This window comes from Formica exsecta, unplaced genomic scaffold, assembly GCF_003651465.1.
Source record: "Formica exsecta isolate Colony F162 unplaced genomic scaffold, ASM365146v1 scaffold1462, whole genome shotgun sequence".
NCBI lineage: Eukaryota > Metazoa > Arthropoda > Insecta > Hymenoptera > Formicidae > Formica > Formica exsecta.
Window position 1 is genome coordinate 4156 of NW_021848792.1, and position 14161 is coordinate 18316.

The 14161-nt window shown below is 35.1% G+C and overlaps 2 protein-coding genes across 2 annotated transcripts; one reads left to right on the plus strand and one right to left on the minus strand.

Annotated features, from left to right (window-relative positions):
• Positions 1–5: 5 nt before the first annotated feature.
• LOC115246302 (adenine phosphoribosyltransferase-like) lies at positions 6–1492 on the minus strand (the record flags this gene model as incomplete). The annotated part of the gene is made up of 4 exons (XM_029825016.1): positions 718–1492; positions 353–584; positions 191–269; positions 6–106 (listed from the first exon to the last, which is right to left on the minus strand). Coding segments are annotated over exons 1-4 (495 nt in total), but the record flags the coding sequence as incomplete, so codon positions are not given.
• A 4537-nt stretch (positions 1493–6029) lies between these two features.
• LOC115246299 lies at positions 6030–11841 on the plus strand. Its single transcript, XM_029825015.1, has 3 exons — positions 6030–6186; positions 6272–7108; positions 10372–11841. Exons 1-3 carry the CDS (start codon positions 6030–6032, stop codon positions 11001–11003), a joined length of 1626 nt encoding a protein of 541 aa, XP_029680875.1. The 3' UTR covers positions 11004–11841.
• The last annotated feature ends 2320 nt before the right edge of the window (positions 11842–14161 follow it).

Here is a 14161-nt window from a genome sequence, read left to right on the forward strand (position 1 = left end):
CCAATTTTATCTCGGCCTTTTAATGAAATCACTTCCATTATCACTAAGCATTCAATTATATCAGCTCCTGTTGATTTTATTAATTGCACGGCAGCAGCCATGGTACCTTTAAATAATATATATATTTCATCCGTTTTTAATATTTATATATTCTGAGTAACACATAATTAAAAACTATTTCTCATTTTACCTCCAGTTGCCAGCAAATCATCAACAATAAGCACTCTGCTTCCCTTCTTAATAAACTCTGTTTGCAACTCAAATGTGGCCTGAAAAAATAGAAATTGATTTATATACATTACATATGAAAAAAATTATTTTTAAACAATCAACATTGTGTTTTCGAACATACTTCACCATACTCTAATGCATATTTCTGTTGAGTGACCTTGCCTGGAAGTTTCCCTTTTTTTCTAATGGGCAAGAATGGTTTGCCCAATTCCATACAGATCATAGGACCAAATAGAAAACCACGTGAGTCCAGTCCTACAACTAAATCGATTTCAAGAAATAAAATATGCTCCATGATTAAATCCTTCAATGCCCTTAATGCTGTGATATTGTGGAACACAGCAAATATGTCCCTGAAAATAAATGATTTACATAATACAATAAATGTGAAACAAGGAAATTGACATCAAATTAATAATATATCGATCTCGATCTCGTAATTCTTTAAAAAATTTTATTTTTTTTTTTTCTTTAAGATCGGCTTACCGGAAAATGATTCCAGGCTCAGGAAAGTCGGGATAACTCTTTATAGCATTCTTCAATATTTGCAATTTATCATTTTTATCCATTGTGATGTATATAATTGAACTATATAATAGTGATGTCAGATCTTGTTAACTGTTGTACTAGACGATTTTCTTTCTCGTAAATAAATTTAATTAATTAATTAATTAATAAACAATTGTACTTTTATAATAAATTCACAGCAATGAGACGGAATGTGTCGAAATGTTAAAATAACTAACTGACAATGTTAGATATCGATTATCTACTGAAATTTCTTAAAATTTCTTAATTATATATGCCAAATTTAATATCAACTCGATTATCAATTTGATAAGACTTATCTTATCAAATTCTTATCTATTTTTTGTAAGGCATTTGTTAAATTTTCTAAAAATATAGGGTTATGGGAATGTTTGAGAGTGTAACGATTATATCGATAAAGTAAATAGTAAAAAATCTTTACCTGTTTGATCAACGAGATATGTTTTACCGACAATGTAAAGATTTACTTACCTACAGTAGTGCAGCAAATTTTTTTACCGGAAATAAGTTAGCGCTGGAAGTTCATATTTTTTAATAATTTATAGCTCAAACGATTGCTCCTTAATTGCTCCGTCAGAATCCACAATTGCTCCCCTTTTAAAATTAGTAGTTTTCGAAATATTTACAAAAAACGTAAAATTTATCATTTTCACTCAAAAACATATTTCCAATAGTTTTTTGCAACTATATCCAGTATAAAACGATTGCTCCTTAATTGCTTCGCATTGCTCCATCATTATTTTCATGATTTATTGCATTTTTTATCGAAAATTAACAAATTAATAATTTTCCAAGCGACGCCGTCGCCACCTATCGGCCGCCTATCGGAACTATATAGCTCAGAAGCCAACGGCGAGAATTTTCAAACATAATATAACATAAAACGATTGCTCCTTAATTGCTTCGCATTGCTCCATCATTATTTTCATGATTTATTGCATTTTTTATCGAAAATTAACAAATTAATAATTTTCCAAGCGACGCCGTCGCCACCTATCGGCCGCCTATCGGAACTATATAGCTCAGAAGCCAACGGCGAGAATTTTCAAACATAATATAACATAAAACGATTGCTCCTTAATTGCTTCGCATTGCTCCATCATTATTTTCATGATTTATTGCATTTTTTAACGAAAATTAACAAATTAATAATTTTCCAAGCGACGCCGTCGCCACCTATCGGCCGCCTATCGGAACTATATAGCTCAGAAGCCAACGGCGAGAATTTTCAAACATAATATAACATAAAACGATTGCTCCTTAATTGCTTCGCATTGCTCCATCATTATTTTCATGATTTATTGCATTTTTTAACGAAAATTAACAAATTAATCATTTCCCTAGCGACACCGTTGTCACCTATCGGCCGCCTATCGGAACTATATAGCTCAGAAGCCAACGGCGAGAATTTTCAAACATAATATAACATAAAACGATTGCTCCTTAATTGCTTCGCATTGCTCCATCATTATTTTCATGATTTATTGCATTTTTTATCGAAAATTAACAAATTAATAATTTTCCAAGCGACGCCGTCGCCACCTATCGGCCGCCTATCGGAACTATATAGCTCAGAAGCCAACGGCGAGAATTTTCAAACATAATATAACATAAAACGATTGCTCCTTAATTGCTTCGCATTGCTCCATCATTATTTTCATGATTTATTGCATTTTTTATCGAAAATTAACAAATTAATAATTTTCCAAGCGACGCCGTCGCCACCTATCGGCCGCCTATCGGAACTATATAGCTCAGAAGCCAACGGCGAGAATTTTCAAACATAATATAACATAAAACGATTGCTCCTTAATTGCTTCGCATTGCTCCATCATTATTTTCATGATTTATTGCATTTTTTATCGAAAATTAACAAATTAATAATTTTCCAAGCGACGCCGTCGCCACCTATCGGCCGCCTATCGGAACTATATAGCTCAGAAGCCAACGGCGAGAATTTTCAAACATAATATAACATAAAACGATTGCTCCTTAATTGCTTCGCATTGCTCCATCATTATTTTCATGATTTATTGCATTTTTTATCGAAAATTAACAAATTAATAATTTTCCAAGCGACGCCGTCGCCACCTATCGGCCGCCTATCGGAACTATATAGCTCAGAAGCCAACGGCGAGAATTTTCAAACATAATATAACATAAAACGATTGCTCCTTAATTGCTTCGCATTGCTCCATCATTATTTTCATGATTTATTGCATTTTTTATCGAAAATTAACAAATTAATAATTTTCCAAGCGACGCCGTCGCCACCTATCGGCCGCCTATCGGAACTATATAGCTCAGAAGCCAACGGCGAGAATTTTCAAACATAATATAACATAAAACGATTGCTCCTTAATTGCTTCGCATTGCTCCATCATTATTTTCATGATTTATTGCATTTTTTATCGAAAATTAACAAATTAATAATTTTCCAAGCGACGCCGTCGCCACCTATCGGCCGCCTATCGGAACTATATAGCTCAGAAGCCAACGGCGAGAATTTTCAAACATAATATAACATAAAACGATTGCTCCTTAATTGCTTCGCATTGCTCCATCATTATTTTCATGATTTATTGCATTTTTCATCGAAAATTAACAAATTAATAATTTCCCTAGCGACACCGTTGTCACCTATCGGCCGCCTATCGGAACTATATAGCTCAGAAGCCAACGGCGAGAATTTTCAAACATAATATAACATAAAACGATTGCTCCTTAATTGCTTCATATTTAAGATCGTCTTAAGCCCGTATCAGACTACGCATTGAAGATTGAGATCGAAGATTGAAGATTGAAATTTGACCAATTAAGACAAAGAAATTTTAGTTTCTTTTATACCAATTAGTCAAATTCCAATCTTTAATCTTTATTTTTCAATCCATTGTTTTCAATCTTCAATCTCAATCTTCAATGCGTAGTCTGATACGGGCTTTAGATAGGACCAAACATGTTTCAACACGTTAAGCCCGTATCAGACTACGCATTAAAGATTGAGATTCGAAGATTGAAGACTATGGATTGAAAAATAAAGATTAAAGATTGGAATTTGACTAATCAGAACAAAAAGGATTAAAATTTCTTTGTTCTGATTGGTCAAATTTCAATCTTGAATCTTGAATATCAATCTTCAATGCGTATGTCGCTAGGGAAATTATTAATTTGTTAATTTTCGATGAAAAATGCAATAAATCATGAAAATAATGATGGAGCAATGCGAAGCAATTAAGGAGCAATCGTTTTATGTTATATTATGTTTGAAAATTCTCGCCGTTGGCTTCTGAGCTATATAGTTCCGATAGGCGGCCGATAGGTGACAACGGTGTCGCTAGGGAAATTATTAATTTGTTAATTTTCGATGAAAAATGCAATAAATCATGAAAATAATGATGGAGCAATGCGAAGCAATTAAGGAGCAATCGTTTTATGTTATATTATGTTTGAAAATTCTCGCCGTTGGCTTCTGAGCTATATAGTTCCGATAGGCGGCCGATAGGTGACAACGGTGTCGCTAGGGAAATTATTAATTTGTTAATTTTCGATGAAAAATGCAATAAATCATGAAAATAATGATGGAGCAATGCGAAGCAATTAAGGAGCAATCGTTTTATGTTATATTATGTTTGAAAATTCTCGCCGTTGGCTTCTGAGCTATATAGTTCCGATAGGCGGCCGATAGGTGACAACGGTGTCGCTAGGGAAATTATTAATTTGTTAATTTTCGATAAAAAATGCAATAAATCATGAAAATAATGATGGAGCAATGCGAAGCAATTAAGGAGCAATCGTTTTATGTTATATTATGTTTGAAAATTCTCGCTGTTGGCTTCTGAGCTATATAGTTCCGATAGGCGGCCGATAGGTGACAACGGTGTCGCTAGGGAAATTATTAATTTGTTAATTTTCGATGAAAAATGCAATAAATCATGAAAATAATGATGGAGCAATGCGAAGCAATTAAGGAGCAATCGTTTTATGTTATATTATGTTTGAATATTCTCGCCGTTGGCTCCTGAGCCATATAGTTCCGATAGGCGGCCGATAGGTGGCGACGGCGTCGCTTGGAAAATTATTAATTTGTTAATTTTCGATAAAAAATGCAATAAATCATGAAAATAATGATGGAGCAATATGGAGCAATTAAGGATCAATCGTTTTATACTGGATATAGTTGCAAAAAACTATTGGAAATATGTTTTTGAGTGAAAATGATAAATTTTACGTTTTTTGTAAATATTTCGAAAACTACTAATTTTAAAAGGGGAGCAATTGTGGATTCTGACGGAGCAATTAAGGAGCCATCGTTTGAGCTATAAATTATTAAAAAATATGAACTTCCAGCGCCAACTTATTTCCGGTATAAAAAATGTAGAAGTAGTAAATATTTTATGTAGAGGCGAGGGACTTTGTCCTTCGTAACCTACTTAAAATATTTACTACTTCTACATTTTTTATTATATTATAAGTTATATTCCTAAATACTCTTAAACTACATTTCATATTCCGCACAGTTTCCCAAGTAACGCATGCACATGTGGCCATATTTCGTCGGTATAACAGATTTCCTAACTTAAAAAGTCATTAACTTTAACGATCAATATTTTGCTTCATAGGGCAAAAGCGACAGTTTTAATTGCCAGATTATTTCATTTCGTACAAAAATGCAATGAATAAGTGTATTTTTATCAAAATTTGAGGTAAGGTCTGTAAACTAAATATTTACTAACATGCTATTTATTAACATTATCTTGTCTGTTTCAGATATAGAAAGGAGAGCGCCATCTTGGCATAGTTAGCGTCTAGACGTACTTTTGAGTGCCTCCTGCGAAATTGTCAAATTATCTTGTTTTTAGACTTTCTAGAGTGCTTTATTCAGTCCTGAACCGCCTCACTATCGAGTGCCACATCGGGAATAGTGAAAATCCGGCGTTCAGAAGCTTGCCGTTCCCTTATTTCAACATCTTCGAGTGCGACTGTGACGACGTCTTTGTTCGCCTTTGTTCGCCATTGTCTGCGGCTTTTGCCGTCAAACTCTCTCAGCTTTCTCGAGAGAATTCCGTCTTTCCTTGCTCCTTCTCTACTCTCATCTTATATCCTTCCTGATTTCACCTTAAACTTCTTACTCCCCCAGAGGAGGGATCCTCCGATCCACGCGGGATTGACTCGGAATCTGCAAGTAAGTAAATAAGTGAGTAATACATCTATTACAACTACTACTACTACAATTACATTCCTTTCTAACAATGGATACGGATATGGATAAAGAAAACGAGGACCCTCAATTTGAGGCTGCCCTTAGCTCGTTGATCTCAGAAGCTCGTTCGACGTCCTTTACGAACAAAAAAGATCGTGGCAAGCGTTCCGGTGGACAGGAGGTACATCCTCCTGCGGTTAAGACTTGTCGCTCGAAATCGGACGAGAGCGTTAACACTATGCTCAGAATCCGAGAGCATTAACACTATCTCACACTCACACTCTGGCTCAGTTACCGGATCAGTTATCACACTGACAGATAATATTCGCAACAATCGTTATTCGGATGGTAATGCCGGACCCTTCGACGTCCACGTTCAACGAAAGTCGGACCCGGGGGCCCCGCTCCATCCAATTTCCGTAGGAAGAATCATCTGCGGTCTTAACATTCAAGATATTCTCGAGATCAAAAGAATAGGACTGTCCAAAGTGTTAGTTTTCTTCAAATCCGGGAGTGCAGCCAACTCCCTAGTACAAGATCAGAGGCTTGCTGCCAAAAACCTAGAAGCCTTTATTCCTCCTTTCCGTACCTCACGGAAGGCTATTATCAAGGACGTACCCTTACATCTTACGGATCAGATGATTCTTGACATCATCAGTAGCCCCATTAAAGTGGTGGCAGTCAACAGACTGAATCGTAGGATTTCAAGACCCTTTGTCAACAATTCTCAAGAACATGTTAACTCATCCAGTAATTACACTCCTTCTCTCACTGTGTTGCTTACCTTTGAGGGCCAGAAGATCCCCAAACACGTTACGATGTTCCATGTTAGATATCCTGTCTCACCATACATTTCAAAAGTCTCACGATGCAACCAATGTTTTAGATTCGGTCATATAAAAATCAACTGCAAGGGCCAACCACGCTGTGTACACTGTGGAGAAAAAGGACATATTTTCTCAAAGGAGAGTTGTCAGCTATCAGAGGCTCCTCCCAAGTGTGCGAATTGCCAAGGATGTCACAGAGCTGATTCGCCTACTTGCCCAGAATTCACCATCCAAAAGGAAATTAGAAAATTCGCTGCCTACAGGAACGTTTTACTGTTGGATGCCAGAGAGATCTTCAAAGGTAACAAATCCCCTCCTACCTATTCGTCATCTTCCGAGGAATTCCCCTCTCTCCCCTCCTCTTCACGCCGCTCAACTTCCACAAGGACACCATTCGTCTCATCCTTCATCCCCCGCATATGCCTCCTCCTTCTCCTCCTATGCTCAAGCAGCTAAAAGATTCTCTGATCCCGGTACCAAATTGCTCACTACTACTAATTCCAACTTAACGCGAGAATAAAAAATTAAATCTCTTTCTTTACCTTATCTTAAACCACACTCTGTCGCTCAATCTAGGAACGCGTCCGCTCTCTCTTCCTCGCATAATCCAACCCGCCCCTATGTTTCCTTTTCTGTTCCTCCCTCTCCTTCTCGGACTTCTCCTCCTTCACCGCCTGCGACCATGCCATCAAACACTAATTCTAATATATCATCTTTACAAGATCTTCTCCTCATTATCACCCCTCTTCTACCGCAATTGTCGTCATTATTTGCATCTATTAATCTACCTGAACTTATCCCCCCGTTATTCGAATTTTCCCGCCGTTATTCGAATTTTCCGTGACCTTGATACTAATAGCAATCAAGGCCTCCGTACCAATCTCAGTCATGACCAACAATCTTCTCAATAACCATCTTTCACTTCTTCAATGGAACTGCCCTGGCATTTTAAATAAAAGGGAAATGTTTACTCAAATTACGAACCAACACGACATCCTCGCTTTGTCAGAAACTTGGCTTACACCCGACAAGGGCTTCTTTCTTAATGGCTACCACATATTACGACACGACGGACCTTCGAACAAATTTGGCGGTGTTCTGCTGGCCATAAAAGATACAATTCCTTTTGAAAAAATTGACTCTGTCTTCACCTTAGACGGTGTACTAGAAGCGGTCGGGATGAGAATCCCGACCATGAACAACCACATATATATTATCTCCATCTACAGACATCCTGGACGACACGACTCCTCTATTTGGGACAGACATTTCAATTCCATTCCTGTGATCACATACCCGCCATCATCACAATCAGCTATCCAGTCAAAACTCGTACATTCTTCTCGCATAGGCTTCAGACATCAAAAATTAATCATAAAAAACTCTTTGCCTCATTTCTAAGTCATCTTTCCGTTCTCTCTCATAGCCTAGAGGCAGATCACATTTCTCCCGTCGAGAAATATAACATTTTCTGCAACTTTCTAAAAGACGTCATAATCTCTCTACTTCCCGAACGAAAGTCGACCAACAACCCTTCCTATGCTAACCATCACACTAGGAACAAAAACAATGGAAATAATACACGTCAATCATTCCCGCCAGCTCCCTGGTGGAATGAGGATTGTAATATGGCTGTGGAACTCAGGAAACAAGCTCTGCGCACATTTCGCAACAATCCTTCACGGTTCAACTATCTTTTCTTGAAAAAACAAGAAGCCTCAACTAAAAAAACTCTCCGACAATCTAAGCGAAAGGGATGGAGAGCCTTCAGCGAATCCATCACCTCCTTTACCAACATCTCAGCATTATGGAAAATGATTAAAAGATTTAAAAACAGATTTCTCAATGTCTGCAGCGCTCCGCTCACCACCAATTTCGGTGTCTCCAACGAAATCCAGAACTTAATTAATATCATCTCCCCTCCGTCTTGCCTCCACAAGCTCCCTCCTTCTAGTCTTGAGCGAGATCGTGAGTACTCCTGCCATATATTCGACAATCCCTTTCGCTTAGAGAAGATCCTCCATGTTGTTTCTTCTCTCAAAAAAAGGAAATCATCCCCAGGTATTGATCAGATCGACTATACCATCCTTTCCAATCTACCGGATGAATATTATCCAATCTTTCTTTCCATTCTAAACGGAATTTTCTCTTCGGGGGAATTTCCGGAATTCTGGCAACACTCTCTAGTGTTCCTCATCCCCAAATCAACTCCAGGTAAATTTCGTCCGATTTCTCTTACGTCCTGTTTGTGTTTGCCGTTTATAACCTCATCCATTCTCGCAAACTCCAATTCGTCGTTAACGGTGAGCTCTCGGACGTTTATTTCTCATACAAAGGAAAGGAGCAGGGCTCCATTCTTAGTCCCATTCTTTTTAACATCTATGTAGCCAAGCTCAACAAACACATCGGGGAGGAATGTGATCTTGTCCAGTTCGCGGACGACATTGCGATATTTGTAAGTTCTAACAAAATCGAATGTGCCCTCCTGGAATTGGAAAAATCGTGCAACAAAGCTGTTAAATTCCTTGCTTCCAAAGGTCTTTCGGTTTCGCCTTCTAAATCCTCTCTGGTCATATTCACGAAAAAACACATTAACCCCTTAGCATACTCTATTAACGTGGGCAACTTTGTCATCGAATTCTCACCTTTTTGCAAATTTTTAGGGATCCACCTCGATTTCCGCCTCTCTGGAAAAGATCATATCCGTGCTCTCTCTGCTCGTTGCTCCAAACTACTTAATATTCTTAGCATGCTGAGAGGAACATGGTGGGGAGGAGCTCCCCGCTCTCTTTTGAACATCTACAAATCTTTAATCAGAGATTCTATGGAGTACGGCTGTCTCACCTTTCCGTTCAATAATTTCTCCTCAATATACAACCTGGAAAAAATTCAATTTTGTGCCATACGCCACTGCTTAGGCCTCAGAAGAACCACTCCGACGAACGTCCTCCTTGCCGAGGCCGGAGGGTCCCCTGAAGCTTAGATTTAATTTTCTTTCCTCTAAATATATTCTAAAGATCTTTTCTCTGGACTCTCATCCGCTCATAGATAAGCTTTACGCGCTTCTCTGGTATTCACGCAGGACACGGAAGGTCAACCCAACCGAAAAATTTCTCCTGTTCAGGTCCTTCTGCAACCTTCTACCCAAGAAACCCTATATAGCCAAATTCGACTACCCAGCCGTATACTCCATCGATTATGAGGCTCTTATCTCTTTTCCCACAATCATTATCACCACCCCATTCGATGTGGAGAAAATAAAAAACGCGCCTATCCCTCAACTTGTCTTCTTTGATATTTACAACCAGCTGATATCGACCAGTAGATCCTTTTTTACCGACGGTTCTAAGAACGATTCAGACGACCAGATAGGTTTCTCCATATACTCTCCTTCTTCTCATTTGCAACTACTATTCGCGTCCTACTCCTTCTCTTCAATCTTTACTGCTGAAGCACTCGCTATACTCCATACATTAGAGTACATCTCAATTAACTCCACCCCCAGATCCGTTATCTTCACCGATTCCCAAAGTGTTACCAAAGCTCTTCTCTCAATTAATCTAGCACATTCATATAACTACATCATCTATGCCATTAAACAAAAACTACATCAGATCAAAACTGCCGGCTTTGAGATCACCATCGTTTGGATCCCGGCACATATGGGCATTCTAGGAAACGAAACAGCAGACTATCTGGCGAAAAAAGCCATCATCAAAGGTCAGTTGTCCCCAAAACAGCTTCCTCACTCTGACTTTTACTCCATTCCTCGGAGGAAATACATAGAAGACTCAAGCAAATTTCTAAAATTTCAAGCTAGACAAAAAGGAGCCAAGTACTTTAATTCATTCGAAGAAATCATCCTTAAACCCTGGTTCCACAAGCTTAAACTTAACCGAGAGAGCATCGTTACTTGCTGCAGAATTAGATCTGATCACTACGCTCTTAACCACAGCCTACACCGATGCAATTTAGTTGCAGATCCCTCTTGTCCGTGCGGCGCACCGAGACAAGACGTGGACCACGTTTTTTGGGGTTGCCCTCGCTTCAATGGACCAAGGACAACGCTCTTATCTCAATTATGGAAATACGGAAAAATTCCAGCACTCAAGACGCAAGAAATTCTTAAAAACCCCTCCTCTGGGGTCATTCACGCTGTCCATGCCTTCCTCAAATCCTCCAATCTAAATATATAACGCTATTCCCCCTTCTACTGATTTTTCACTCATATTACAACCAGTTGTTGGCTGGAGTGTATCGATCCCACTAGGATCAAATGTGGCCATAAAAAAGGAAGAAGAAGAAGAAGATATAGAAAGACTGAGAGACGACATATCCTATGCATTGTAGTAATTTGCAGAGCAGGTCTGTCATGAAGCACTCGAAAAGAATTCATTAACAAAACACGATTTTTTTAAGCGGAGTTCATTATCATTGTCTCCGCTATTAGAATCTTTTGATATGTTATGAAAATATCAACGCCCATCCATTTAACTTTTGGTCTTGTTGGGAAATAAGTCATTTGCTGTCAAAGCATAAAAAGGATAAACTCTTAACTAATGCAGCTAGTTCAGCTATAAAGAACAGGTTTCATGTTTGTATAGTGTTATTTATTGTCCATTACAAACGATAAAAATGAAATGAAATGTAATGTGTCACGTACAAAAACATGTATTACATATAGAATTATAATATAAAATTATAATATAGAATTAAAAGCTGAATTACATAATATTTTTACTTATACATGCGTATATACATTTCTTATGAAAATATCCTGCTGGTATAAGCTATAAGTATTGCGATACAGATAATTTGACACATATAGCATATATAACTCTTTAAAAGATTGATTTAATAAACTATGCACACATATTATGAAAAATGAAATATAAATGTAACTTCATTTTCCAAATATAAATTAGTTGAATTGAATAGTTTGTACTCTGCAATATCATTCTTATAAATTTATGAAAATTACACTTGAAATACATTAAATTAAACATTTTGTATATTTCTCTATCATTATCTTAAAAGAAATTACAATCTTAAAAGAAATAATAAAATATAGTATTAAAAGTGAATCGCAGCATGAGTATCACAGTTCTTGAAATATATTAATTTAAACATTTTGTATATTTCTCTATCATTATCCTAAAAGAAATTACAATCTTAAAAGAAATAATAACAGTATCAATCTCATTGTTATATGTATATAAATATATGTATTAACAATGAGACTGATACTGTGATTCATACTATTAATGAAACTGATACTGTTATTATTTCCTTTCAGATAAGTACATTTACTAGCATTTCAAATTAATAAAAATCAAGACTGTTGATTACAATATTTTCTATGCTTAATAGTCATAATATCTTGCACTCATATTCGATGATAAAATCTACATATGCTATTCGCTTTCAACGTTTCTTACAATAGTTTGTACTCTGCAATATTACTCTTATAAACTTATGAAAATTACACTTGAAATACATTAAATTAAACATTTTGTATATTTCTCTATCATTATCTTAAAAGAAATAATAACAGTATCAGTATCATCAAAATATAGTATTAATAGTGAAGCGCAGCGTGAGTATCATTGTTCTTGAAATATATTAATTTAAATATTTTGTATGTTTTTCTATTATTATTTAAAAAAAAAATTACAATCTTAAAAGAAATATTAATAGTATCAGTATCATCAAAATATAGTATTAATAGTGAATCGCAGCGTGAGTATCATTGTTCTTGAAATATATTAAATTAAACATTTTGTATATTTCTCTATCATTATCCTAAAAGAAATTACAATCTTAAAAGAAATAATAGCAGTATCGGTATCATCAAAATATAGTATTAAAAGTGAATCGCAGCATGAGTATCACAGTTCTTGAAATATATTAATTTAAACATTTTGTATATTTCTCTATCATTATCTTAAAAGAAATAATAACAGTATCAATCTCATTGTTATATGATATGTATATAAATATATGTATTAACAATGAGACTGATACTGTGATTCATACTATTAATGAAACTGATACTGTTATTATTTCCTTTCAGATAAGTACATTTATTAGCATTTCAAATTAATAAAAATCAAGACTGTTGATTACAATATTTTCTATGCTTAATAGTCATAATATCTTGCACTCATATTCGATGATAAAATCTACATATGCTATTCGCTTTCAACGTTTCTTACAATAGTTTGTACTCTGCAATATTACTCTTATAAACTTATGAAAATTACACTTGAAATACATTAAATTAAACATTTTGTATATTTCTCTATCATTATCTTAAAAGAAATTACAATCTTAAAAGAAATAATAACAGTATCAGCATCATCAAAATATAGTATTAAAAGTGAATCGCAGCATGAGTATCACAGTTCTTGAAATATATTAATTTAAACATTTTGTATATTTCTCTATCATTATCCTAAAAGAAATTACAATCTTAAAAGAAATAATAACAGTATCAATCTCATTGTTATATGTATATAAATATATGTATTAACAATGAGACTGATACTGTGATTCATACTATTAATGAAACTGATACTGTTATTATTTCCTTTCAGATAAGTACATTTACTAGCATTTCAAATTAATAAAAATCAAGACTGTTGATTACAATATTTTCTATGCTTAATAGTCATAATATCTTGCACTCATATTCGATGATAAAATCTACATATGCTATTCGCTTTCAACATTTCTTACAATAGTTTGTACTTTGCAATATTACTCTTATAAACTTATAAAAATTACACTTGAAATATATTAAATTAAACATTTTGTACATTTCTCTATCATTATCTTAAAAGTAATAATAACAGTATCTGTCTTATTGTTATATGTATATAAATATATGTATCAACAATGAGACTGATACTGTGATTCATACTGTTAATGATTCTGATACTGTGTTTTATACTAATTAATGAAACTGATGCTGTTATTATTTCTTTTCCGATTATAATATTAAAAAATACTAAGAAAATACTATTTTTGTAATTTTAGTTTTGAAAAAAGTAAGAAGTATATTATTTTTAGCGTTTCAATAAGTGCATTTGTGAAGGTACATATTTTAATATATACTTTCGTTATTTCATATTATTTGTAACGTGCTTATTATATATTTGTGTCACATTAATGATGAAAGTAATGGCAAACAGTTCGTACAAATAAATTTACATCACTGTACAAAATGTGACACCAATACATAATCAACACGTTTCAAATAACATGGAAGATCGAAAAACTAAACTTGTTATGAACATGTTTTTAAAACCTTTTGCGTTGAAATTACAGCAACTCTGAAATCCATAAAAAAATA

Excerpts from the sequence above, each read along its gene's own strand:
- LOC115246299 (XM_029825015.1), top strand. The coding sequence starts at position 6,030 with ATGGATACGGATATGGATAAAGAAAACGAGGACCCTCAATTTGAGGCT. Across the intron at positions 6,187-6,271 it reads TCCTCCTGCGGTTAAGACTT|TTACCGGATCAGTTATCACA; the intron begins GTCGCTCGAAAT and ends ACTCTGGCTCAG. Across the intron at positions 7,109-10,371 it reads TGCCAGAGAGATCTTCAAAG|CACATTCATATAACTACATC; the intron begins GTAACAAATCCC and ends CAATTAATCTAG.